At 38.5% G+C, this 27,442-nt stretch overlaps 1 protein-coding gene across 4 annotated transcripts in view; it reads left to right on the top strand.

The window, feature by feature from the left end:
* Window positions 1-27,442, top strand: part of LOC105498909 (contactin associated protein like 3) — a 242,009-nt gene that overhangs the window by 26,729 nt on the left and 187,838 nt on the right. For all 4 annotated transcript variants that reach the window (XM_071077491.1, XM_071077492.1, XM_071077490.1 and 1 more), the window contains one exon: window positions 4,314-4,424. Coding sequence is in view for 3 of the 4 variants with exons in the window: in XM_071077492.1 (XP_070933593.1) it covers window positions 4,314-4,424 (111 nt within the window). In the remaining variant the exon portion in view is untranslated. The remainder of the gene's footprint in view (window positions 1-4,313; window positions 4,425-27,442) is intronic.

Genomic DNA, 27,442 nt, shown 5'->3' with positions numbered 1-27,442 from the left:
GGTAGGTGCTCAATACACTTTTATTAAATAAGTGCAAGAATTAATATACTCAAATGAAATGCTGTTTTGAAAAGTGTATCATCTCTGTCTTAGGTAAGGGCAATTCCTCAAATTTATTTTTTAATCATTTCATATTCATGTCGTAAAAATTGTCTTAAATGAGCAGATCTGTGAATGCAATGTTGATTTGTATACAGGAAGCCCATAGGCTAATTTTAACCTTCTGCTGTCTTTCATGAACATAATACTAAGAAATGGTTTCTGTCCCAAATCCTTCATAGGTAGCATGCTGGGAATCACAAAGCATGCTGGGAATACTTGTCAAGGAGAGGTGGGAAGCTAAGAGTGATGCCAGGCAGGGGTCAGGGGACAAATCAAGACCATAGAGTGGGGAGGGAGGAACCTAGGCAGAGCTAATCACCGAGACTAAATCAACAAGCCTAGGAAAGTGCAATGAGGCTAAAACTCTCTGGTCTACCATGCATCTTCAGGGTTGTTACTTGAGGTGGCTGCATGAAAGGTAGCAGGTGGGTTCCCCTATGGGTTTATCTCTACCTCTCTCTCAGCCATTGTTGAGCCTTCACCTGAGTCACCACCCCATACTGTGTTTATTCTCTGCATTTTCCAAATGCTTTTCTTCTTCAAACCTGCAAGTTTTAGTATGAATCCAGCTGCTACCCAGTTCAGCACATGTGATTTTTAAGGAAGTCCACCATTTTTGAACAGATATAAAATAACCCTGAATAAAACATTTTATTTCATTTTCAACCATGATCTTCTAGGAGAACAATAATGTAAAATTCACCTGTGTAGCAATGAATCTCTGCCTTTAGATGGTGAGAATAAATATGAAATAATCAATACGTGTAACAGCACATTAAGACGCTGGAACCATCTATATTGAGCCAAGCACATGGAAATATAGTGAATCTTAACCAGATTTCCAAATAAGCTGAGGAAGAGGGAGATCCATCCCCTGTAACACTTGTGGGGTGCCCACCGTATTTTCGCCTCTACATCTCAGTAGTGTACAATTCTTTCTAGGAAGAAAGTGTTCACAGAATTCAAAATGATAGGGAAAAAACAATAAACTTAGGTACTGGATATGTTCTTTTATTTTATAAAATTTATTGCCTTTTTTTTTTTTTAAGACGGAGTCTCGTTCTGTTGCCCAGGCTGGAGTGTAGTGGCACCATCTCAGCTCACTGCAACTTCTGCCCTCCGGGTTCAAGCGATTCTCCTGCTTCAGCCTCCTGGGTAGCTGTGACTACAGGCACATGCCACCACACCCAGCTAATTTTTTGTATTTTTAGTAGAGATGGGGTTTTTACCATATTAGCCAGGATGGTCTCAATCTCTTGACCTTGTGATCCACCTGCTTCAGCCTCCCAAAGTACTGAGATTACAGGTATGAGCCACCATGTCCGAATTTATTGCCTTTCTAAAGGGCAAGATTTATTCAAGCCTGTGCCAGATATTTTCTTCATTACAAGGTGACTCTTTGGCAAACACATGCTATTGACTCTTGAATTTTCCAAAGGCGAAATGGAAAATTTCAGTAATTTTGTTTCCAGCTGTCTTTACAGATTTATATTTGAACCTTAATCCTATTGGAAATCATCTGAAACTCGTGAAACACACAATTGGAAAATTAATTAGGGAGAAACCAAGGGAAAGAATAGCAATATTATCTATTACACCTATTTAGAACATTCTCTTGAGATCTGGTTATTATTTTTATTAGAGATGTGAATCTGTGATAACAGCTCTAGGCCTCTTGTGTTTGGACTTTAATAAATTGTACTCTGCTAGCTTAGGAAGATTAAGTTTAATTAAATTTATTGGTTAATAATTCTCTTTTACATAGTTAGTAAATATTCAGGTGAAGTTTATTGAGCATGTGCTATCTTTCAGATTCTGTGCTAGGTATAGCGCCCACAAAGTTGGGAAAGACTTTATTGTGCCTTCAAGAGCTCATGATTCCACAGAGAGAGTTAGACATGTCAGCCAGGAATCCCAGGGACAGGTGGAACGCCCCGTGCTGTTTGATGCATTGCATGATACTGCAGGACAGAGGTATCATGAGAACAGCTATCTTGCTTTTCTAATGTAAGAACAGATTTTATCCAAAGCATGTCAGTATTGCTTTAGATGTCCTCGGATTTGTTTTATTCTTTCCCAGAAGAACCAAGAGAAAAAAACATCAGGCAGACAGGCTTAGGAGCCACTCTTTCCTGAATGATGTCCTTCCTTCTTGGATCCTGCTGTGCCCACTCGGGGCCGTGTGGGACTTGTCTATAGATGGAGCAGAGCCTTAGTTGCCTTCTTGTACTTTAGCTTCTTCACAGTTTTAAAATGCCTTTTTAGAAAATGTAAGTAAAGTTCTTAGCCAGTTGGATTCGTATTTATCTATTTTTCTTAGTCCACTATGAAGCATATTTGCTGCCATCTGAGAATCCTGACTACACAGTGTTATCCAGAGAGCGTGTGTGCTGGGGAAATTGAGAAAGCCTCTCTTGTGGCATAAACATTGAGGGGGACACTTTAAGGAAACCGTAGAGAAAGCAAACCTTTCTTAACAGCTCTGCACATTTCATTGGCTTCTTGCTGTGTGAAAATATGGGGTGCTCTTCATGCTAATGATGTTAAATGCGATTTCTTAGCTAGATTATGCTGCTCTTTATGTGGAAAAAATCCCAGTGTCTGACTCATCTATATAAACGTAACGTTGTCACTTATAGGGAATATATAGAAAAATGTTTCTATGTCAGATACTCTGAATGTTTTACCAAGCAATGAAATACTGTTTTCCCTATTGTAGAATAGGCGCTTCACAATGAATTACTGAGTTTTTCTTTTGTCATGTCTTAAAGACATGTCACTGTCTTCATGGCAATGCATGCTTTTAGAAAAGCAGTTATAATTCCAGTATTTCTTTATGAAATGATATTCACTAGGCAAATTATGTGCACTTAATTTTCTTTCTGTTGTTGCAGTATCATGTACTCAACCAAACAAATCAGGAGAGACCCTGAATTACCTCTTATCTATCTCACTGAACATAGTTGACATTTTGCTGAGTCATAGGAATCTAGTTAATTCTGGTTTCTTTCTTTCTGTGACTTAACAAGTTGCTCACAAAGAAAAAAAGTGTATACAAAATATGCAGTTCAGGATCATCTAATGATATATTCAAGGTGTAACGTTCCTCTTTCACGGAAATATCCTAATGTGTGACAGAAAACTTAAGTCTAACATTATTAGATCAATAACCATGCTAGAAGAGGTACCCTTTTTATGAGAAAATATATGACATGCCTGAAAGTACAATGATTACAGGATTGGACTGTGGGACTGAGAGGTAACCTTTGGGGTGCTTCTGTTACCCATGGTTACACATGGGAACAGAGCTACCCAAGGTGGGAATGGTCCCAGGGGCTCCTCAAGTTTGACGGTGGGGAACACCAGGAGCAGGAGGGCTCTGAGGGTCCTTATGGTCTTATGACAAATAAGGTGATATGGGTCAAACACTACTTAACCCCCAGCAATTCTTTTAGAACAGAGCTGAAGCAATAGTCACCCTGAGGTGAGGGTGACATGCAGGGGTCCTTGGGTTGGAAAGGGCAGGGCATGTTCCTGCAGTGCTCAAGTTATCAGGCAAAAAGGAGGAGCCTCCATCTCCTGTAGGCAAATGTCCCCCAGTGGTTCCCTCTGAAGAGGTCTGCAGGGTGGGCTTCATTTAGTTCATCACTGCAGGTGTTGCCTTTCCTGGGTCCTGGCTTCACGCACTGAAAACTCTGACCTGAATACCTGGTGCACCTCACCTGTCTCATCCCCCACAGGTTCTGTGCAGGGGCACTGTGAGAATTTCTAGCCGCTCTTGAGGTTTGGGCACAGAATTCACACTACCTCTGTGTGTGTGTACCTAAAGAACCTAAGCATCAAATTGAGTTTAAAGTCGTGTTGGATGGGTGGTGCACCCAGACATCCTGCAGAATTGAGAAAATGTGGGACATTAGGGAACTTTGAGGGCTAATGGACCTGTTTTGTGCTTTCATTATGGTGGAGGTTACATGGCTGAATGCATTTGTCAAAACAAATAGAGTTGTATGCTTTTAAAAAATTAAATACATTCTCTGGAATTTTACTCTGTGTAAATTACAGTGCAATGTAAATTTTAAAAATGTAAAAGAATTAAAAATGGAGTGATGATTGCCATACATCCTAGAATATATTCATATATATTTTTGGACTATTATTTCTCCCAGGCTGCAATCTGCGTGTTAACCATATCACGGTATTTTTCCCGGCAGCTGACTGTGATGCCCCACTGGCGTCTGCCTTGCCTAGGTCATCCTTCAGCAGCTCCTCAGAGCTGTCCAGCAGCCACGGCCCTGGGTTTTCGAGGCTCAATCGAAGAGATGGTGAGTCTGCCTTTTTCCCTGTATTGCTCCTTGGTGACTCTCATTGGATTTTCATTTAACAAAATAATTATAATTGATTAATACTTCGCAGAAGGAAGTAAAATTCCGAATAAGCATATTTGTTCACGTTTGAAACTCCAAGAATGCATTTGACAGGAATAAATTGATCACTTCGGCTTCCTGGTCCTGCCGGGTCTCCCTTGGTACAATCTTTGTGTGCCTTGAATGAGTCACACCTGACTTTGTCAGTATTTGAACTCTTTGTATACCCCTTGCAATATATGAGTATTATTTGTGAAAGGCCTTAGATTCTGCCATGTCCTTTTTTTTTTTTTTTTTACCTTGGATTCTTTTTTTCTGCCACAGTATACATTTTGTTGTCCCAGATTATTTAATTATTCCTATTTGGATGAAAAAATAGGCAAAGTAAAGAAGCATTTAAAAAGATTTTTATTATGTTTTAACTACAATTCTTAGTTTATTTCTTATTATGGTGGACTTGATTCTCTCTTTAGCATCTACTGTAGAGAAGTAAGCATGTGATGGTTTATTCATGCTCCACTGTGACGATTCCATTCATAGTTGTAAACATATCTCGTGAGGACTGTGTTTCTTTTACATATGCTTTAGCAGAAGTGCAGAAAATTGAATGTGGTCTTGCTGTGTAAATTAGAGGGAACTTTAAACACCAAATACATCGTGACAGGGAATCATCCTGGCATTTTCTGAGCACAAACTCAGGTGGAATGTCTTTGAATAAATTCTCAGAGGAAATTAAATTTACACTATTAATAAAATGTATTTGTAGGCGTATATTAAAAAGATTCAAAAGTGTGCACTGTATTTTATGAAATTTTGCTTTCTTGTTTTCTTATTGCCCTTGTTCTTTTTGAGATGGAGTCTCACTCTGTCACCCAGGCTGGAGTGCGGTGGCGCGATCTCAGCTCACTGCAAGCTCTGGCTCCCGGGTTCACGCCCTTCTCCTGCCTCAGCCTCCCGAGTAGCTGGGACTACAGGCGCCGCCACCACGCCCGGCTAAGTTTTCGTTTTTTTTTTTTTTAGTAGAGATGGGATTTCACCGTGTTAGCCAAGATGGTCTCGATCTCCTGACCTCGTGATCCACCCTCTTCAGCCTCCCAAAGTGCTGGGATTACAGGCGTGAGCCACCGTGCCCAGCCTCTTTTTTTTTTTTTTTTTTTTTTAAACTCCCTGTTGCATTTCTTGGTGTTTTCTGTATTTAAGCACATTTAGTGCATTATACATTGGACCAAATAAATATGTTCTGGCATTTGTTATAGGCAGTATGGTTATGAAGCATGAGCAACTTAAGTTTTCATTTTTCTTTTTATTTTTCTTAAGTCTGTGATTTCATTTGTTGCAGAGATTTGGGCTCTGTTTTGTTACTTTAGATTTTATTCCTGCAGAGACTCAGTGGATGGTCTTTATCATTGAAACAGTGACTAAGCCTGGGCACAGGGGATAAAGGAAAACAAGGGTAGTCTCAAGCCATAGCTCTTCTTGATGTCAAATCATATTTTGTCCTAAAGTACATGACTATGGCATTCTTTATCATAGGGATCATTTTTATTCTTAGTTCATGTTCCTGTAATTCATCATGCAAAAAAGCATGATATCAATCTTAATAAAATTTATTTTCATGTTAATGAAGTTAGGAAAACAGGTCTATTTTATTACTTTAGCTAGCTACCAACCGAGTTTGTTACAAATTCATTGCTGTTGCTTTTTTTAATTGGTTTTGACTTTTTTCTTCTCCCTCATGGTAGCCTGCAGTATTCATCAACGGAGTTCCAAATTGGGAGTGATTTATTGAAGGCTATAGATTATCTCTAGTGTTTTAATATCCTTTATTAGTTTCAGAATGGTCTATGGAAGAGTGACTGAACAAATGTTCTGATCATAAATAATTAAACTAACAAATAATGACCCCCGTCTCAGACGTTAAAGCCTTTCTCCAGTGGAGTGTCAAGATCTCAGAACTGAAAATTAGTAGGCAGAAAACAAGTAGTTTCCCAGTTGTGCAGCCCGGTGCCTTGTACCAATGTGATGGGAAGATGCCATGGAAACAGCTCAAGCCTTAGCCTGAGGGGTGAGAGGGGAAGAAGGTAGCTATGCATCCCGTCTGGCCCAGTGTAAGGGATCAAAATGGACTTTTTGGAGGTGTCTTTCTTCACGCCTCTTGGATGCCACACGTACACTAGTTCTTCCATGCCACTAAATGAGGAACCCATAGGCCAAACAAGTTAATGCACTTTTATAAGGAACTTATTTAATTCCCTTTAATGGGGAAGACTCAATTTTTCCACCAAAGATTTCATAAGTTATGAAGTATAATCCAGAATTACTTTCAACTTGCAAAAATGCACCATCATGAATATTGCACAGATGGGATTGTAACTAATTGAATATGTTTTTGCTTTCCACATCTTCATAGTTATAATTTCAGTACAGCTTCTAACATGGTATTGGTTAGTTTGAGGGTAAAGTGACCTGCTGTAATTCTTTTTTTTTTTTTTTTTTTTTTTGAGGTGGAGTCTTGCCCTGTTGCCAGGCTGGAGTGCAGTGGCGCAATCTTGGCTCACTGCAACCTCTGCCTCCCGGGCTCAAGTGATTCTCCTGCCTCAGCCTCCCAAGTAGCTGGGACTACAGGTGCCCACCACCACGCCCAGCTAATTTTTGTATTTTTGTAGAGACGGGGTTTCACCATGCTGGCCAGGATGATCTCAATCTCCTGACCTCGTGACCCACCCGCCTTGGCCTCCCAAAGTGCTGGGATTATAGGCGTGAACCACCACGCCTGGCCAACCTGTTGTAAATTTAAGAGACTAAGGGTCAGTGTGCATTTCTGCACCTTTCACATTGCATCACTTGAAGCTAAGAAGAATCTGTGGTATATTACATGTAAAAACAAGATGTGCCATTGAAACCATTTAATTATTTTAACATATGTTTGTTATTCCTTTTTCTGTAACTTCTTCTGACACTAATTGAAAATTTCACCTGCCTGTCTCTGTAGACTCCACCTCTGAGTGGAGTCTGACAGCTGTCTGACAGCTTTGAAGAGAGCAGTGGATCCCCCAGCATGGAGGTTGAGATCTGAGAAGGGACAGACTGCCTGCTCAAGTGGGTCCCTGACCCCTGAGTAGCCTAACTGGGAGACATCCCCCACTAGGGGCAGACCAACACTTCACACTTCACACTTCACACAGCGGGTACACCCCTGAGACGAAGCTTCCAGAGCAAGAATCAGACAGCAGCACTCTGTTCAGCAATGCTCTATCTGCTGCAGCCTCTGCTGCTGATACTCAGGCAAACAGGGTCTGGAGTGGACCTCAGGCAATCTCCAGCAGACCTACAGCTGAGGGTCCTGACTGTTAGAAGGAAAACTAACAAGCAGAAAGGAAACCCACACCAAAACCCCATCAGTATGTCACCAGCATCAAAGACCAAAGGCAGATAAAACCACAAAGATGTGGAAAAAGCAGGGCAGAAAAGCTGGAAATTCAAAAAATATGAGTGCATCTCCCACTCCAAAGAAACGCAGCTCATCGCCAGCAACGGATCAAAGGTAGACAGAGAATGACTTTGACGAGTTGAGAGGAGAAGGCTTCAGTCAATCAAACTTCTCAGAGCTAAAGGAGGAACTACGTACCCAGTGCAAAGAAACTAAAAATCTTGAAAAAAGAATGGAAGAATGGATAACTAGAATAATCAATGCAGAGAAGGCCATAAACGAACTGACAGAGATAAAAACCATGACACGAGAAATACGTGACAAATGCACAAGCTTCAGTAACCAACTCGATCAACTGGAAGAAAGAGTATCAATGATTGAAGATCAAATGAATGAAATGAAGCGAGAATAGAAGTCTAGAGAAAAAAAAGGAAAAAGAAATGAACAAAGCCTCCAAGAAATATGGGATTATGTGAAAAGATCAAATCTACGTCTGATTGGGGTGCCTGAAAGTGAGGGGGAAAATGGAACCAGGTTGGAAAACACTCTTCAGGATATCATCCAGGAGAACTTCCCCAACCTAGTAAGGCAGGCCAACATTCAAATTCAGGAAATACAAAGAAGGCCACAAAGATACTCCTCGAGAAGAGCAACCTCAAGACACATAATTGTCAGATTCACCAAAGTTGAAATGAAGGAAAAAATGTTAAGGGCAGCCAGAGAGAAAGGTCGGGTTACCCACAAAGGGAAGCCCATCAGACTAACAGCAGATCTCTCAGCAGAAACTCTACAAGCCAGAAGAGAGTAGGGGCCAATATTCAACATTCTTGAAGAAAAGAATTTTCAACCCAGAATTTCACATCCAGCCAAACTAAGTTTCATGAGTGAAGGAAAAATAAAATCCTTTACAGATATCAAATGCTTAGAGATTTTGTCACCACCAGGCCTGCCCTACAAGAGATCCTGAAGGAAGCACTAAACATGGAAAGGAACAACCGGTACCAGCCACTGCAAAAACATGCCAAAGTTTAAAGACCATTGATGCTAGGAAGAAACTGTGTCAACTAACAAGCAAAATAACCAGCTAATATCACAATGACAGGATCAAGTTCACACATAACAATATTAACCTTAAATGTAAATGGACTAAATGGTCCAATTAAAAGACACAGACTGGCAAATTGGATAAAGAGTCAAGACCCATCAGTTTGCTGTATTCAGGAGACCCATCACACATGCAGAGACACACATAGGCTCAAAATAAAGGGATGGAGGAAGATCTACCAAGCAAATGGAGAACAAAAAAAGCGGGGGTTGCAGTCCTAGTCTCTGATAAAACAGACTTTAAACCAACAAAGATCTAAAGAGACAAAGAAGGCCATTACATAATGGTAAAGGGATCAATTCAACAGGAATAGCTGACTATCCTAAATATATATGCGCCCAATACAGGAGCACCCAGATTCGTAAAGCAAGTCCTTAGAGACTTACAAAGAGACTTAGACTCCCATACAATTATAATGGGAGACTTCAACACCCCACTGTCAACATTAGACAGATCAACGAGACAGAAAGTTAACAAGGATATCCAGGAATTGAACTCAGCTCTGCACCAAGCAGACCTAATAGTGTTCTACAGAACTGTCCACCCCAAATCAACAGAATATACATTCTTCTCAGCACCACATCGCACTTATTCCAAAATTGACCACATAGTTGGAAGTAAAGCACTCCTCAGCAAATGTACAAGAACAGAAATTCTAACAAACTGTCTCTCAGACCACAGTGCAATCAAACTAGAACTCAGGACTAAGAAAATCAATCAAAACCACTCAACTACATGGAAACTGAACAACCTGCTCCTGAATGACTACTGGGTACATAACGAAATGAAGGCAGAAATAAAGATGTTCTTTGAAACCAATGAGAACAAAGATACAACATACCAGAATCTCTGGGACACATTTAAAGCAGTGTGTAGAGGGAAATTTATAGCACTAAATGCCCATAAGAGAAAGCTGGAAAGATCTAAAATTAACACCTAACATCACAATTAAAAGAACTAGAGAAGCAAGAGCAAACACATTCAAGAGCGAGCAGAAGGCAAGAAATAACTAAGATCAGAGCAGAACTGAAGGAGATAGAGACACAAAAAACCCTCCAAAAAATCAGTGAATCCAGGAGCTGGTTTTTTGAAAAGATCAACAAAATTGATAGATCGCTAGCAAGACTAATAAGCAAGAAAAGAGAGAAGAATCAAATAGACGTAATAAAAAATGATAAAGGGGATATCACCACCGACCCCACAGAAATACAAACTACCATCAGAGAATACTACAAACACCTCTACGCAAATAAACTAGAAAACCTAGAAGAAATGGATAATTTCCTGGACACTTACACTCTCCCAAGACTAAACCAGGAAGAAGTTGAATCCCTGAATAGACCAATAGCAGCCTTTGAAATTGAGGCAATAATTAATAGCCTACCAACCAAAAAAAGTCCAGGACCAGATGGCTTCACAGCCGAATTCTACTGGAGGTACAAGGAGGAGCTGGTACCTATTCCTTCTGAAACTATTCCAATCAATGGAAAAAGAGAGAATCCTCCTAACTCATTTTATGAGGCCAGCATCATCCTGATACCAAAGCCTGGCAGAGACACAACAAAAAAAGAGAATTTTAGACCAATATCCCTGATGAACATCAATGCAAAAATCCTCAATAAAATACTGGCAAACCAAATCCAGCAGCACATCAAAAAGCTTATCCACCATGATTAAGTGGGCTTCATCCCTGGGATGCAAGGCTGGTTCAACATACGCAAATCAATAAACGTAATCCAACATATAAACAGAACCAAAGACAAAAACCACATGATTATCTCAATAGATGCAGAAAAGTACTTTGACAAAATTCAACAGCCCTTCATGCTAAAAACTCTCAATAAATTCGGTATTGATGGAACATATCTCAAAATAATAAGAGCTATTTATGACAAACCCACAGCCAATATCATACTGAATGGGCAAAAACTGGAAAAATTCCCTTTGAAAACTGGCACAAGACAGGGATGCCCTCTCTCACCACTCCTATTCAACATAGTGTTGAAAGTTCTGGCTAGGGCAATCAGGCAAGAGAAAGAAAGAAAGCGTATTCCTTTAGGAAAAGAAGAAGTCAAATTGTCCCTGTTTGCAGATGACATGATTGTATATTTAGAAAACCCCATCATCTCAGCCCCAAATCTCCTTAAGCTGATAAGCAACTTCAGCAAAATCTCAGGATACAAAATTAATGTGCAAAAATCACAAGTATTCTTATACACCAGTAACAGACAAAAAGAGAGCCAAACCATGAATGAACTTCCATTCACAATAGCTTCAAAGAGAATAAAATACCTCAGAATCTAACTTACAAGGGATGTGAAGGACCTCTTCAAGGAGAACTACAAACCACTGCTCAGTGAAATAAAAGAGGACACAAACAAATGGAAGAACATACCATGCTCATGGATAAGAAGAATCAATATTGTGAAAATGGCCATACTGCCCAAGGTAATTTATAGATTCAATGCCATTCCCATCAAGCTACTAATGACTTTCTTCACAGAATTGGAAAAAACTGCTTTAAAGTTCATATGGAACCAAAAAAGAGCCCGCTTTGCCAAGACAATCGTAAGCCAAAAGAACAAAGCTGGAGGCATCATGCTACCTGACTTCAAACTAAACTACAAGGCTACAGTAACTGAAAGAGCATGGTACTGGTACCAAAACAGAGAGATAGACCAATGGAACAGAACAGAGCCCTCAGAAATAATACCACACATCTACAGCCATCTGATCTTTCACAAACCTGAGAAAAATAAGAAATGGGGAAAGGATTCCCTATTTAATAAATGGTGCTGGGAAAATTGGCTAGCCATGAGTAGAAAGCTGAAACTGGATCCTTTCCTTACTCCTTATACGAAAATTAATTCAAGATGGATTAGAGATTTAAATGTTAAACCTAAAACCATAAAAACCCTAGAAGAAAACCTAGATAATACCATTCAGGACATAGACATGGGCAAGGACTTCATGTCTAAAACACCAAAAGCAACAGCAACAAAAGCCAAAATTGACAAATGGGATCTAATTAAACTAAAGAGCTTCTGCACAGCAAAAGAAACTACCATCAGAGTGAACAGGCAACCTACAGAATGGGAGAAAATTTTTGCAGTCTACTTATCTGACAAAGGGCTAATATCCAGAACCTACAAAGAACTCAAACAAATTTACAAGAAAAAAACAACCCCATCAAAAAGTGGGCAAAGGATATGAACAGACATTTCTCAAAAGAAGACATGCATATAGCCAACAGACACATGAAAAAATGCTCATCATCACTGGCCATCAGAGAAATGCAAATCAAAACCACAATGAGATACCATCTCACACCAGTTAGAATGGCGATCATTAAAAAGTCAGGATACAACAGGTGCTGGAGAGGATGTGGAGAAATAGGAACACTTTTACACTGTTGGTGGGATTGTAAACTGGTTCAACCATTGTGGAAAACAGTATGGAGATTCCTCAAGGATCTAGAACTAGAAATACCATATGACCCAGCCATCCTATTACTGGGTATATACCCAAAGGATTATAAATCATGCTGCTATAAAGACACATGTACACGTATGTTTATTGTGGCACTATTCACAATAGCAAAGACTTGGAATCAACCCAAATGTCCATCAGTGACAGACTGGATTAAGAAAATGGGGCACATATACACCACGGAATACTATGCAGCCATAAAAAAGGATGAGTTTGTGTCCTTTGTAGGGATATGCATGCAGCTGGAAACCATCATTCTCAGCAAACTATTGCAAGAACAGAAAACCAAACACCGCATGTTCTCACTCATAGGTGGGAATTGATCAATGAGATCACTTGGACTCTGAAAGGGGAACATCACATACCAGGGGCCTATTATGGGGACGGGGGAGGGGGGAGGGATGGCATTGGGAGTTATACCTGATGTAAATGACGAGTTGATGGGTGCTGACGAGTTGATGGGTGCAGCACACCAACATGGCACAAGTATGTATATGTAACAAACCTGCACGTTGTGCACATGTACCCTAGAACTTAGAGTATAATTAAAAAAAAAGAAAATTTTGAAAAACTGACAGTTAATTTTAAATTATTTTAAATTAATATAAATGTTTAAACTATGAGAATTCAAATGGTACACTAGCACATAGTAAATTCTTAACATTTTGAAATAAATAATGAATGATCTATATTAGGAAATGAAATCTTTATATGATGTATACATACAATTGTAGAACTTGGTATTCTCCATGATCAATAATTGGCTTTCAGAGGCAACTTAATTATGCAATGATTGTCATTAGTTTTATTATACTTTACAATAAATGGATCGATGCTTTGTTTAGTTGACAAATATAGACATAGGTGAATTAGTTTTACCTTTTTCCTTAGGCCTCTGCTCATGTGCTTATAGCTGTGTCTGTGTCAAATGAATTTGTGAAAATATAATCTTTTATTTTAGACAATTTCAACAATTAATAAACACTGTAAAGTTATTATTCCATGACTGAGATGAAAACTCAGCCGTTTTGGGGTATCATTCACATGCTGGCTAAAGATATACATTTATTTGTGCATTTGCTGCTCTGTGTCTCCTCTGCATATATTATATTAGCAGTTTCAGTTTAAAGTTTATTTTTTTGTAATTCCGATTGCTTGCTTCTTACGCTGGTTGTCATATGAATATGCCTTTCTAAGATTAGGATAAAACACTCTTCTTGGTGTTTTCTTTCAGTCCTATCTTGGGTTATTTTTAATCAAAATGCCAGGCTGAGGTCAACTGATTGTAATTTGTTTATAAGGAAAAAAATGGAAGGTGATCTGAAGAATTTTCTCCCCCTCCTTTTAGCAAAAAGTATTTATTCTTATTTTGAAATGAGAAATTCCTTCAGAATTTCCCAAGATCAAAGAGGGCTATCTCACTGATCCCTAAGACCCTGTTTCTTCATCTGTAACTTGGCTAGTCTTGTCCAAAAGAGGCCCCCTGTGGGTTGGAATTGCATTTAGTATTAAAGAAACAATTATGCAGAAAGTGCTTCTTCCATCTTATTAAAATTTCAAACTTAGAAGAAAAGGCGTCTGAAGTTTCCAAGTAGAACTATGAAGACCTGGTGTTTTTACTATCCCATAAGTAAGCATTCTAGCATAAGGGAGACTGGTTGCTCATTGAATATTGTCTTGGCCACTCACAGACCAGCACATGATGAGTGTAAGATAAACTCTTTGGACTAAAGAGAAAAAACATAAGACTCTGCAGCTGTAACCATGTCTACTGACCCAAGCTGGAATGCTTTAGTGTATTGTGTCACCTAGTTAAGTTTTAGGATTTCCTTCCCCACTTATAAGTTTGCCTCCTCAGGCTAAAGAAATACGGGATATTAAGGAGAATTGGTAAGAGAGAAAGGGCAAGAATTTGGAAATGCAAAACCTAGACAAGGTAGAGATGATTAACTGGAGTCGGGGAGGAATTAATAGCATATTAATATCAACATCATTATGGCCTACACCCATCTATCATGCTCTCTAGTATTGTGTCCAAGGTCCTTAGATGGTCACTGTCTTATTATATCCCTGATCACACTAGCTTCACCAGACTTTCAGGTCACCCAGGAGCTACATCTCTTAGCAGAATATTAAGATAATGAAAAACAATAATAAGTTATGACAGTGTGTGAAAAACATGAAAAAGATTTTATATTCTCTCATGATACATGTAATTCAAGATGCTGCTGCAATCAATTAAAATATATATATGCTTTTTTGCAAAGATAACCCAGGTGTTTTCATGGTCTAACGAAGTTAGACAGTATTGTTATTCGTGGCTTGACGCCTCTACAGTTGCTCCTTGTTAAAGTCACCAAGTGAATGTACAATAACTAACCATGCGTTAGACCCAAGGAGAGTTTGAGAATTTTTTCAAGGGGCCTTCACTAATGAAGCAAGCTGTCTTATTTGGGGATCTATAAGCAGCAAAGATAAACATTGCCTTAGACATTTCTGTTGAAATGGCGTAAAACACATGGATTACTTAGTGCTTCAGGGGTTTTAAATACTTGGAAACAATGCAGTGAACACAGATATTACTGTGAAGAACATTTCAGCAAATGAGATTACAAAATGGATGAAACCAAAGAAGTGTCTCATGTTTATAGCTTCTCACCTGAAGAGATTTAACTATATGGGTGGACCTCATCAACATTCGAAACTTTATTTCCGTAGAATTTTAGGACCTTCTGGGAAGATGCATGACAGATGCATGCCATTGTCACTGGTGTGGGTCACTGTGGAAACTGCCCTAATGAGGCCATTATGCTGCCTACTTGTGAGATTTGGTTGTGAGTTGATGACAATATTGTATAGAAAATAGACACTCAAGCTGTTGAAAAATTTTACAGGTTGACATCAGTTATCACTTAGAACTCTTCTCTCAGTTTTCTGAGTGAATGAGAATTGTGTTTAAAAAGATACTTTCTACCTCATTTCTTCTCCAGCTATTTTGAAAAAGCTCAGGTACCGATTTCTTAGGAAAAGAGGAATGCAGGGAAACTAGAGGCAGGAATTTGTGCTGCACACAACCTAGCCACGACTCTGGGTGCACCAGCCCTTCAGATCTGGGCAGGTTAGCATTTGCCCAGGTATTGGGCTGCCTGTGTGGCTCCACAGAACAAAGATGGGGAAGCAGAGGCATAAGCTTGCCTTATAGCACAGCACACAGCCTTCCAGGAGTGGATACACACTCTCTTTCTATTCTTAGCACAAATAATTACCTCAACTCAACAGAAAAAATAGCAATCTGTGCCTGATTGTCCTGAAAATGTTTCATTAATTTACTTGTATTCAGTGAATATCAAACCATAGTTAGTGGTTTTTCAGTGAGTACAGAAAACGTATTTGGTGGGTTGTTTTCCATCCTAAGAGTGTAAATATTGTAGGGCCAAAGACTTAATTATCTTTTTGATGGAATAAACCTACAGAGGATAGATTCCAGTGTCAGTAAGACGAAGAGTTTCTGCTTCTCTGAGGAAGTAAGTTTGCTCTGTGCACACACACATAGAAAAAATGGTCAAAAGTTGCTTTATAAAATCCAATAATCAACTTGTTACATTAACACCTTACTCCATGAAGATCACAGTATATGAATACAAAATAATATGTATGAATGTTGGATGATTTGTGGGAAAAAAATCTTATAGTCATCACTCCATCCTTTTTCCAAATTCTGTGTATTGTCTCTGAAACAGTTCATGCTTGTGATTCTTCTACATCATTTCCATAGATCTCACCCTCAGCTCAGTCTCTTCATGTCTCACTTGGATTATTTTGAAAGCCCCATGATTGAACTTCAACTTTTGAAGCTTTCCCTAATTAAATAAATGCTTAGCAAAGTCCTCAGTTAATGTTCTTTGAAGTGCTATTCTGTTCTTGTCCCATGCTCAGTTGACGAGTCTCAGACACTAACTCCCTGCATAAAGCAGTTCTCAAATTCACAAGCCACCTAATGCCCCCCACCATACATAAGAAGGTGTAAATTTTGGAGTAAAGGAAATACATATTTCATGAAGTCGAAATGTAAGATCAATTACAATTCAGCTAATATTTAATTAAGAGGATATGAGGCATCTCAGTGAATGCAATTTTTATGTTTTTGAAGTATATAATTTTTAGATTTGTACTTAGCCATTGTTACTAAATTTCAGAAAGTTCCTGCTGTATGGAAATGAATCAGTGACTCTAAATTGTTCTTTGAGGTATAAAAACAAAGGTAGTAACAGAAAGACAAATTTCACAGTCTGGACTAGAAAACATTGCTAGTGACCACAACTCAAATACAAATCTAAAAAACATCTTTATTAACCTGAGGTAAAAGCCTCTCTGCGTGGGACAGTTTTACCCAGGCAACCAAACAGGCGGTGTGGGATGAATGTTTGAAAATTGGAACTTACTTGGACCCGCTCATCCCCGTTTTCCATGCCTGCTGTGCACTTGGCGCCAGACAGGGACATGATGTCGTCAGTATTTTCAGTTTTCAAACAAAACTGGGATAATCTAATATTTTCTGGAATAACCATAGAATAATGTTTTCCAGTGTGAACTTGGTGAATTTTATGAATGAAAGAGAAGCAGATATTGGATCCACACAGCCATCATTGAAGGTAGCACACCTAACAGCAAAAACTAACGTGCAGGACTGGGCACGGTGGCTCACACCTATAATCCCAGCACTTTGGGAGGCTGAGGCGGTTGGATCACTTTGAGCCCAGGAATTGGAGACCAGCCTGGGCAACGTCAAAACCCTGTCTTTATTAAAACAAGAAAGAAAAAAAGTTTCATGCCACTGTTATGGCCTAGGAATGTCTAAAATCCATCACAAAGTCAGTATTTTGCTTGGAGGGGCAAGTAGAATGAGCTTTTGGAAAGTTTCTTTAACAATTCTTTGATCTAGTAATTCCTGAAAACCTTTGAGGCTGGTGAAAATACTTTTTCATGTAAGGATGAATCATTCTGTGAGTCCTGGTGCAAGTCAGCCAGAAACTCATGATGGGAACTTTTGGACTAAGGAATGGAAGGATATGAAGTTTAAAATGGAAATAAAAACTTTCTTCACGACACTAATAATTCCTTTAAAGGCAATTTCTGTGTGGGATGACCCTTACAATTAACATAAATGATCCTGGATTCAAAGCTCACTGAAATTTTTAGCCAGTGCCGTCAGACCTCAGTCTTGGCACATAACTCAGATTGTCTTGAGTCTTACGTGTAGAGAAAAGGGGATCATTGCAGAGACTATGAACCGAGGCATTAATTGTCACTTCTGAAGTCCAAAAGTATCTCTTGGGTCTGAGGCAGAAAAAGTTTGAAAGGGAATTGAGCAGGCTAAAGGTGTTTCAGTTTTTCTGCTATCCCACAGACTAGGAACCCTCAGCAAGACTGTACGATGGGATGCGTAGGGAGGTAGGAACTGTCCTGAAGCTCTGCTCTCAAGCAGAGCCCTGCCGGTGGTGGCTTAATGGAAGTCTTCACTGACGCTCAGGGATCTAAGTGTGTAGTGGAAAGGAGACCGCCAGTCTCCAAGAGCAGCCTGCACGGCATCCTGATTGCGGTGCGGCACATTCAGTGACAGGACTGGACACCCTGCGGCAGCTTTGGTGGCCCGTGAGGACAGCCCCAGTTATCCAAGGACACCTTGAGGTACCAAAGGCAGGTGAGCAAGGCCATGTTCCTGCCTGAGGTCTAGCACAGGGAGGAGAAAGGAGCACCAAAACGTTGTGGAGAGCACTGTTCCAGCCTGGGATGGGAGGACTTGGCTCCAGCAGCAGCCGGTCACCATTCCCGAGGATGGTGCAGTGCTGACCTCTTCTTGGGGCTTGAACACACTCCCCTCCCTGCTTTACCAAGGCAGCCAGCAAAGCCAGAAGAGAGCAGAGTTAACTCCGGGGATGAAGGGGAAGTAAAATTCCCCTGAAGGAATCTTCAAGGGACTGTGATCAATACAGACACGAACTGACAGGCTTATCCCTTAACTGGACAGAGACACCTGCTGTGACTACTTTCAGTTTCTGTATTGGACAGAATTCCAGCTCCTAGCAGAAAGCTTTCTGGGTTATGGAAACATGAAGTTACATTTTCCCTCATGAGTTTGTGATTTAAAAATTTATACCTGCTGAATGATTCTGACGAATTTGCTCAAGCGGCTTTCGTCAGGGTTACAGTCAGTATCTCCTGTAGCCTCAAAGTAATGTGATGTTGTTGAGGATGACTTAAAGTTTTCTTAAAAAGTCTGAAACGTGATGCAGAATGCTTGCATCAAAAGAGTTTTACATTTTCCCCACACTTGTACTTACTAGAGCCAAGTACATCAAAGGTGTGGGTTAAAACTCATGATACGGGAAACTCTGACAGTTGTGATAACATGGATGAACCTGGAGGACATTATGTTAAGTGAAATAAGCCAGGCAGAGAGAGACGAATACTGTATAGTCTCATTTACACATGGAATCTAAAGAAAGTGCTCACAGAATAGAGAGTAGAATGGTGGTTACCAGAGGCTAGAGGAGAGGGTGGTTAGGGAAAGGGGAGATGTTGGTAAATAGGTACACAATTTTGGGTAGATAGGAATAATAATTTCTGGTGTTCTTTTGCACAGCATAGTGAATATAGTTAATGATAAGTGTTGTCTGTTTTGAAATATATGAGAGGATTTTAACTGTTCTCACCACTAAAAAAAAATATATTTGAGGTGACGATACGCTAATTAGCCTGATTTGATCATTTTACAGTGTATGCTGTATCCGGACATCACATTGCACCTCATAAAAATGTACAGTTATTATTCATCAATTAAAAATAAAATTTAAACATGGGAGTTAGCAAACTTTTTCTATAAAGAGACAGATGGAAAATGATTTTGGTATTGTGGACTATGTAAGGTCTCTGTTACATTTCTTCTTTTTCTTCTTTCTTTCTGTCTTCCCTCCCTCCCTCCCTCCCTTCCTCCTTCTCCTTCCTTCCTTCCTTCCCTCTTTTTTTCTTTTCTCCTCTTCTCTCTTTCTCTTTTCTTTTGCTCTCTTGCCCAGGTTTGGAGTGCAGTGGCAAGATCACAGCTCAGTGTAGCCTCAGCCTCCCTGGGCTCAGGTAATCCTGCCACCTCAGCCTCCCGAGTAGCTGGGACCACAGTCACATGTCATAACACCCAGAGAACTTCTGTGTTTTTAGTAAAGATGAGGTCTCATTATATTGCTCAAGCTGGTCTTGAATTCCTGGGCTCAAGCAATCCACCCACCTCAGTGTCCCAAAATGTTGGAATTACAAGCCTGAGCCACCATACCCAGCCCACCCCCCCGCCTTTTTTTTTAAACACAACACTTGACAAATGTAAAACCATTCTTAGTTCTCTGGCAATATAAAGCAGGTCATAATCTAGATTTTGGCTGCCAGACCTAATCTAGATTTTTACTAAGCCTGCACACTAAATATGTCTAGCACTTTGCCTTCAAAAGCTCTCATAGCATTTATCACATGCCAGTGTGCTTACTAGGTGTTGTATACTTTTCTTACGCTTTGTGCAATTCTGACTTCCTTGAAGGAAGTGTGCTATCTTATCCTTACTGATTAGGAATAAGTTTGGAATCATCCAGGCTCTACCCGTTACTAGCTGTGTGACTTTGGACAAATTCCTTTATCTCCCTGAGTTTTTGTTTCCTCGGTTATAAAATGGTATTAGTAAAGTACCTATCATGAAATAGTTAACTTGAGTAAAATAGGTTGTGAAGATTAAATGAATTAATACACATACAATAGTTAGGTTATGTTACACCAATGTTCAGAGCAGGTGTATCCACAAGAGCCAAAAGAGAAACAAACCAAATGTCCGTTGATGGGTAAATGGAGAAGCCTAGTGCAGTGTAGGGGGAAAATTCTGGCCCGTACTATAACACAGATGAGCTTTCAAGACATTATGCTAAGGGAAATAAGCCAGACACAAAAGGACAAACATTACATTATTCCATTTATATGAGGTACCTAGAGTAGTCAAATTCATAGAGACAAGAAATAGAATAGTGGTTGCCAGGGGCTGGTGATGGGGGTTATTGTTCAGTGGGTTCGGGAGTTTTCATTTGGGAAAATGAAAAAGCTCTAGAGATGGATGATAGTGGTGGTTGCACAGCGTGAATGTACTTAATGCTACTGAACTTTACATAAAAAACAATTCAAATAGTAAATTTCGTATGATGTGTTTTACCGTAATTAAAAAATTAGTATATGATCTGATCCAAAGTAACTAAAATCTACTGAGTGCTGCTGAAGCAAATATTATAATTAGTTGTTTTTTGTTTTGTTTTGTTTTGTTTTGAGACAGAGTCTCGTCCTGTTGCCCAGGCTGGAGTGCAGTGGCGTGATCTCAGCTCACTGCAAGCTCCGCCTCCCGGGTTCAAGCGATTCTCCTGCCTCAGCCTTCTGAGTAGCTGGAATTACAGGTGCACGCCACCACGCCTGTCTAAGTTTTTGTATTTTTAGTACAGACAGGTTTCACCATGTTGGCCAGGGTGCTGTCAACTCCTGACCTCGTGGTCTGCCTGCCTTGGCCTCCCACAGTGCTGGGATTACAGGCGTGGCCCCTGCACCAGCAATTAGTAGTATCAACAGTGGGAGTAAAAGTGGCAGTTAAGCACATTGTTTCACAACATCTAGCTCAGAGCCATCAAAAAGCAAACATTAAATAATATGTATAGATGGAATTAAACTTAAGCTTCTGTAGTAGAATAATTCAGAATAAAACAGGAAGTAATGCCAGGTAATGTCAGTTGTTACCAAATAAATGTCCAAACTCTGAAAGAACTTGTTGAATTAGGTTATGGCAGCCCACGGTGTGGGGTAGGGGGCCGTCAGGTGATGTTTAAGTAGTTTACATAGGCTGCATCCCTGTCGTTCCATTTAAATTGGCCACCACACTGCCAGGCATATGACATTGGCAACTTAAACTCGACAGAGAAACCTCTAAGAATAAGATTAATGCATTTCTAATTCTCTGTGTCACAATTATTCGATTTTAAAAAACAGGAAAATATAAAAAATCTTATTATAAAATGGCTGTACCAGTTTTACCTTCTATATTATAAATGCAATATGGCTTTTGGTGCATTTAAATTAATTTTATAAGAGTCCCAATCAGCTGATGAGTAGTTTTAGAATTGTTCCTATAATTGTCAACTTGGAGAGCCCTTCACTATTTTACTCATACTTCACTGAAAATTAAAGTTCAATTTCATGCCTAATTTTATACATAATGTGTTGTAAAACATCACCATTTGGGATTATACCTTCCAATAGGATATGTATGTATGTTTTCTATTTATAAGTAGCTGACACAGGACCATTCTAATAATCCCATTTGATTTTCGTATTTGTCAGTAGATATAACAATCTCCCTTTGGTTCAGATTGAAAAAATGTAAAATGATGATGATGATTGTTGACTGTGCTGATATTCTTTGCATACCATTATTTTAGCTTTAAACTATTTTTTAAGTGTGGTCCAATGCAAAAGCTGCTTAAGTCTGATACCCCAGTCTCCATGATGTGATTATTATGTATTGCATGCCTGTATCAAAATATCTCATGTACTCCATAAATATATATACCTAGTATATACCCACAAAAATTGAAAAGGAAAATAAACCAGAAAAAAGTCAGATTTTTTATATCATAGAGTTAAAATTTTTTTTCGAAAATTTTACGTTTCATTATATTTAGAAAATTTAGCTTTATGGGGTTTTAGAGAACATGGTTTTTCTTCCATGTACCTTCCTATTTATTTTTATGGTGCTCAAAGTTGCTAAGTTTCCACATATTTTAGTAAGAATTAGCAATGCCCTGAATTCCATAGCTTTCATAAAGAATTGCCTGTGTACCATCTCGTCGCCACCTCTTTCCTATTGCAGGAAAGCAATAAGAAGATAGTCTGTAGTTAATTTAGATTGCTTGCCAAAATAGTTTTAAACTGATTTGTAATTTTTCCTGAACCAGAATGAGGAATTTTATGGTTTAAAGTATTAACATATATGAAATTGTCACATTATGTTTCAGACACTTAGGAAATGTAGAGAAATTATTGTAAAATACATTTTAGAAAAGATGTTGCAACAAGATGAGGACAGAAGTCTGTGAAGTGTTGTGAGGAAGGCCCAGGGAAGCAGGAGGAAGGTGGGGAGATCACAGGATGACCTGGAGCCAAAGAAGAAGGGCCCAGGTCCCAGGGTCCCCACAGCACTGCCGGCCTTCCAGCCACAGTTTTTCTCAATCTTCCTGTCATATCCCTCAAGGAAGTAAGTGGATATTGTAAAGAGCGAGTAATTGTAGCACAACAAAAATCAAAAGTCATGATTCTGGAAAGCATTATCAGTAAAAAATGGAGAAATAGTTGAAATCTTTTCATCTTTCCTCTAGAAATTTCTGATTATATATGTATCCTCTTCCACACTAATATCCAAATAACTCTCTTACTTCTTTGTGCAAAGAAACATGAAAGAAGGAAAATGTTAATCATAAGTGTATGATTGATTTTGTGTGTATAATTTTGCAAATTAATAGATTTTTATGTGTTCAATAAATGTACGTAAATACACACACACATATACACATATGTGTGTGTGTATGTACTGTGTACTAAGTATGTACTATATGTGTGTATGTGTGTGTATATATATATATTTAGAGAGTTGGTATATACTTAATAGTCAAATCCAAATTTCTAGAATTTTATATTTTATATAATGGCACCAATTTTCCTGAAGCTCGAATATATGTGTGTTTGTGTGTGTGTGTGTGTGTGTGTGTATTAAGTATATGGTCAGTGTGTGTGAGTGTGTATGTGTATATATACACACACACACATATGTCAGTACATACATGGTCTGTGTGTATGTATATAAACATATATCAGTACATATACACATATATATGTATCTCAGTATATACCGACTATATATAACTGTATACTGACTATATAGTCATATATATAGTCAGTATATATAAACATATATTGTGCCATTATATAAAATATGAAATTCTTGAACTTTGAATTTGACTATTAAACCTGACTTTGTTGTCATTAAGTTTACATCGATACTTCCTGGAATTGCACATTGCTAAATTTTTCTGCAAAACCAAGATTTCTAAAACATGATGGGACATTTGATACAAGAAAAGGCAAATAAAGAAAAAGTAGAAGCCATTTGTCATTCTTCTTAAGTGTTTCCTTAAGAAAACTATGTGATCCGAAGTTATTTAGACAAAAGCTTAAGAAATAAAACACTTAGTAACTCATGCTAGTACTTGATTATTCTTTTGCTTATCAAGTTGTCTTCTTTTTATGATTATTATACCTTTAATTGCAAACATTCATTGGATTGGCTCAGTAGCATTTTATGTGAGACAACTTTCCATTTTAATAAGTACATATTCTCCTTTGTTAATGTGAAATAGAAGTGGAGGGGTAGAGATGAAATGGATAATTTTGCTAGAAGAAAATTGAAACTGGCTAGGCAAAAGCATATATGTATTTTGTCCTCTTTTTCTGTTTTTAGAATGTGCTTGCATTAACTCTCATTCTCAGCCAGAAGCGTCAGTTTATTAATGATTCAGAAGGGCTTTCTTTATATATGGAAAACCGTGAACTGTGATGTGCAGAGTACAACCAGGGAGCAAGCCCATGGGTTTGAATGGAAATTAGCGTTGGTGTATGGAAATGGATTTCACAGAAAAGGATAATTTAGAAACCTATGTGATAAACTGCAAACACAGAGCAAATGGAAATATACTGGATCTTTTCCTTCCACTCCTCGTATTTCTCCACTATTCAAATGCCCTTCCAAGTGATCATGCTTTCTTGGCACACTGACTAGGTCCAGTGATGAAGAGAAAGAGAAAATAATTACTGAATATTTTTAATGAAAAATGAATAGCTCAGGATATTTGTAAGGGCCTTTCAATATCAAGATATTTATTTCCCACGTTAGAAAGTATAACTGCTAGTGAAAACTTAGCACCATAGTTTAAAATCATATTAATAAATAAAAGCAAAATTCTTACATTGGGGAAATGCCCCGTAAATGGTTTGTTAGAGCATGCGATCCTTAACTACTGGAAATTTCCACTACTCTGCATAGTGCAATATTCCAAAACAGAATAGGATGTGCGACGTCATTGTTTTGTATGAGGAATCTAGAGGAAAGAAATTGATAAAAGTGTATGCAATAATTAAAAAATATGAAGAGTATCAATCTCTGATAGAATAATGTAAATGTAGCAAATATTTAAAATAACTAATCTAATAAGAATTAAATTCCCCTACATTTTTGTTCTCCCCTCCCCTCCCCTTCCTTTCCACCTTCTTTCCCCTGTCCCCCTTTCCTCCTTTTTCCCTTTTCCCGAGTACCTGGGATTACCCTTATCCCAAGTAGCTAGGATTACAAGCATCCACCACCAGGCCGGGCTGATTTTTGTATCTTCTAGTAGAAATGGGGTTTCACCATGTTTACCAGGCTGGTCTCCAACTCCTGGCCTCAGGCGATTCGCCCACCTTGGCCTCCCAAAGTGCTGGGATTACAGGTATGAGTCACCATGCCTGGTCCCCATTTTTCATAAAATCAAAATTCTTACATATTCCCCTCCTTAGTTTATAGGTCAGAAGCTACACTGAGTTTCCCAATGTGCCTAGATGTTAGATATGCCAATTTACATGTACAACAAATGACCTGAAAAGTAGAACATTAATACGACAGAAAATATTTTGCCTGAGGATATTGTTTACTAAATTTTTTTATCTGTGCATCTTACTAGTTCTTAGAACTAATAAGTCCAATGGCATTCTATTTTTATGCTTTTTTTTCCCTCAGATTTGTAGCATATGACAATGTGAATATGTTACAAATGTTGAATGATTCAACTGACTACAGGCCAAAGAAAATAGCATCAAGTTATCTATAGCAAAATGCGTTTTGGTTGAAGAAATATGTAGATTTTAAAGAAGTTAATCTTGTTGTCTCTACTAAAAAATACAGAAAACTAGCCGGGCGAGGTGGCGGGCGCCTGTAGTCCCAGCTACTTGGGAGGCTGAGGCAGGAGAATGGCATAAACCCGGGAGGCAGAGCTTGCAGTGAGCTGAGATCCGGCCACTGCACCCCAGCCTGGGCGACGGAGCGAGACTCCATCTCAAAAAGAAAAAAGAAAGAAAAGAAATTAATCTTGTTTACTTATGCAAAGAGTATGCTTCAGCAGCACATGTAACTTTGTTTAATTAAAGTTCATCTAAAATAGGTTGTTAGTACTATGACAGGAAGTGGCATTCAAACAAACAAGATATTCATAAGGATGTTAATATAGATTAGACATGAGAACAAGAAATATTTGGCTGGTCTGACTCTCTCGGGTCGCTTTAAAAATTACTTTTTAAATTTTTGAAATTGAGGCATAACTTAAAGTACATTTAAATGCATAAAGTGTGCTGTTTGGTTAATATTTACAGATGTATACACCTGTATTACCAGAGCCCAGATCAAGTTACAGATCATTTCATCACCCCCTTACCATTTGTTAATACTTTTTACTCATTATCTAGGCACCTCCCACCTATCACTGTTCTACTTTCTATCATATTATTTAGGTTGGCTTGTGCTTTTGAACTTCAAGAAGAGTCATACAGTACCAGAATCATACAGAAGCTTTTGTATTCAGCTCCGTTTAGTGAGCATAAGGTTTCTGAGATCCATCTGTGTTGTTGCATGGATTTGTGGCACATTCCTTTCTGTTGCTGAGTAGATTTCAGTTGTACTGTTTGTTTATCCATTCTTTTTAAAATGGACACTTATGGCTTGTTTCCAGTATGGATCTATTAGGAATAAATTTCTACAAACATTCTTTTACATCTCTTTTGGGAGTGGAATTTCAGTATGTGAAACTCTTAAGAAACTGTCAAACTATTTTCAAAAGCCCTTGAACACTCCCATTGGCAATGCATATCAATTCCAGTTGCTTCTTATCCTGGTCAACATTTGATGTTAAAAATCATTAACCATTGGGGAAATAGAAGTTAATATCTTAGAGAGATAATATATTCTCTAGGATGGCTAAAACTAAAGATTGACAACACCTGTGCACTATATTACTCATGGCACCACAAACAACATGTGTTTCAGCATATTTGTATCAGTTTCCTTTGCCCCTGAGGCCCACAGGGGCAATGCAATGGGGCACATATGAATATTACACTCATAGCAGACTTGTATTGCAGCTGAGAAATAATGAGCTTGAGGAATCTACAGTGATAGCAAGTAGTAAGTGAGAAAGCTCTTTGTGTGAAAGAAAATGTAACCTCAGCTCTCAAGGTTACCAGCTGCATAAACAGTCATGAAAAAAATAGTCCGTAAAAGAGCTTTTAGGCCTTTGTAGTCTTAGCACACCCAACAAAACATGTAGGAGTGCAAGCTGCTTAAAGTGGACTGTCTCTCCATACATTATTGTGTATGGATAACATGATCCTATATGGAGATCTTTTAAGAAATCTAGAAAGCTAAAAAACACCAACTAATAAGTGAATTTTAGCAAGTGAACAGGATACAAGGTTAATATACAAAAATCAATTCTATTTTTATATACTAGTAACAATCTGATTATCAAATTAAGAAAACAATTTCATTCACAATAGCATTAAAAAATAAAATACTTATATGTAGATCTTACAAAAGGTGTACAGGTCCTGTTCATGGAACACTAGAAAACATAGCTATTAGAAAATAAAGAAGACTCAAATAAATTTAGACACACTCTGTTTATAGATTGGAAGAAACTGGAATTGTCTTAATTGTAGTCATCCTAATTGTCAAACTTTGTCGGTGGGAATGTAAATGGTGCCACCACCTTGGAGAATAGTTTGGCAGTTTCTTAAAAAGTAAAAGCA

Source organism: Macaca nemestrina, chromosome 14 (assembly GCF_043159975.1).
Source record: "Macaca nemestrina isolate mMacNem1 chromosome 14, mMacNem.hap1, whole genome shotgun sequence".
Lineage (NCBI taxonomy): Eukaryota > Metazoa > Chordata > Mammalia > Primates > Cercopithecidae > Macaca > Macaca nemestrina.
Note: the sequence above shows the minus strand (reverse complement) of the source record. Positions and strands in the feature narration are given on the sequence as shown.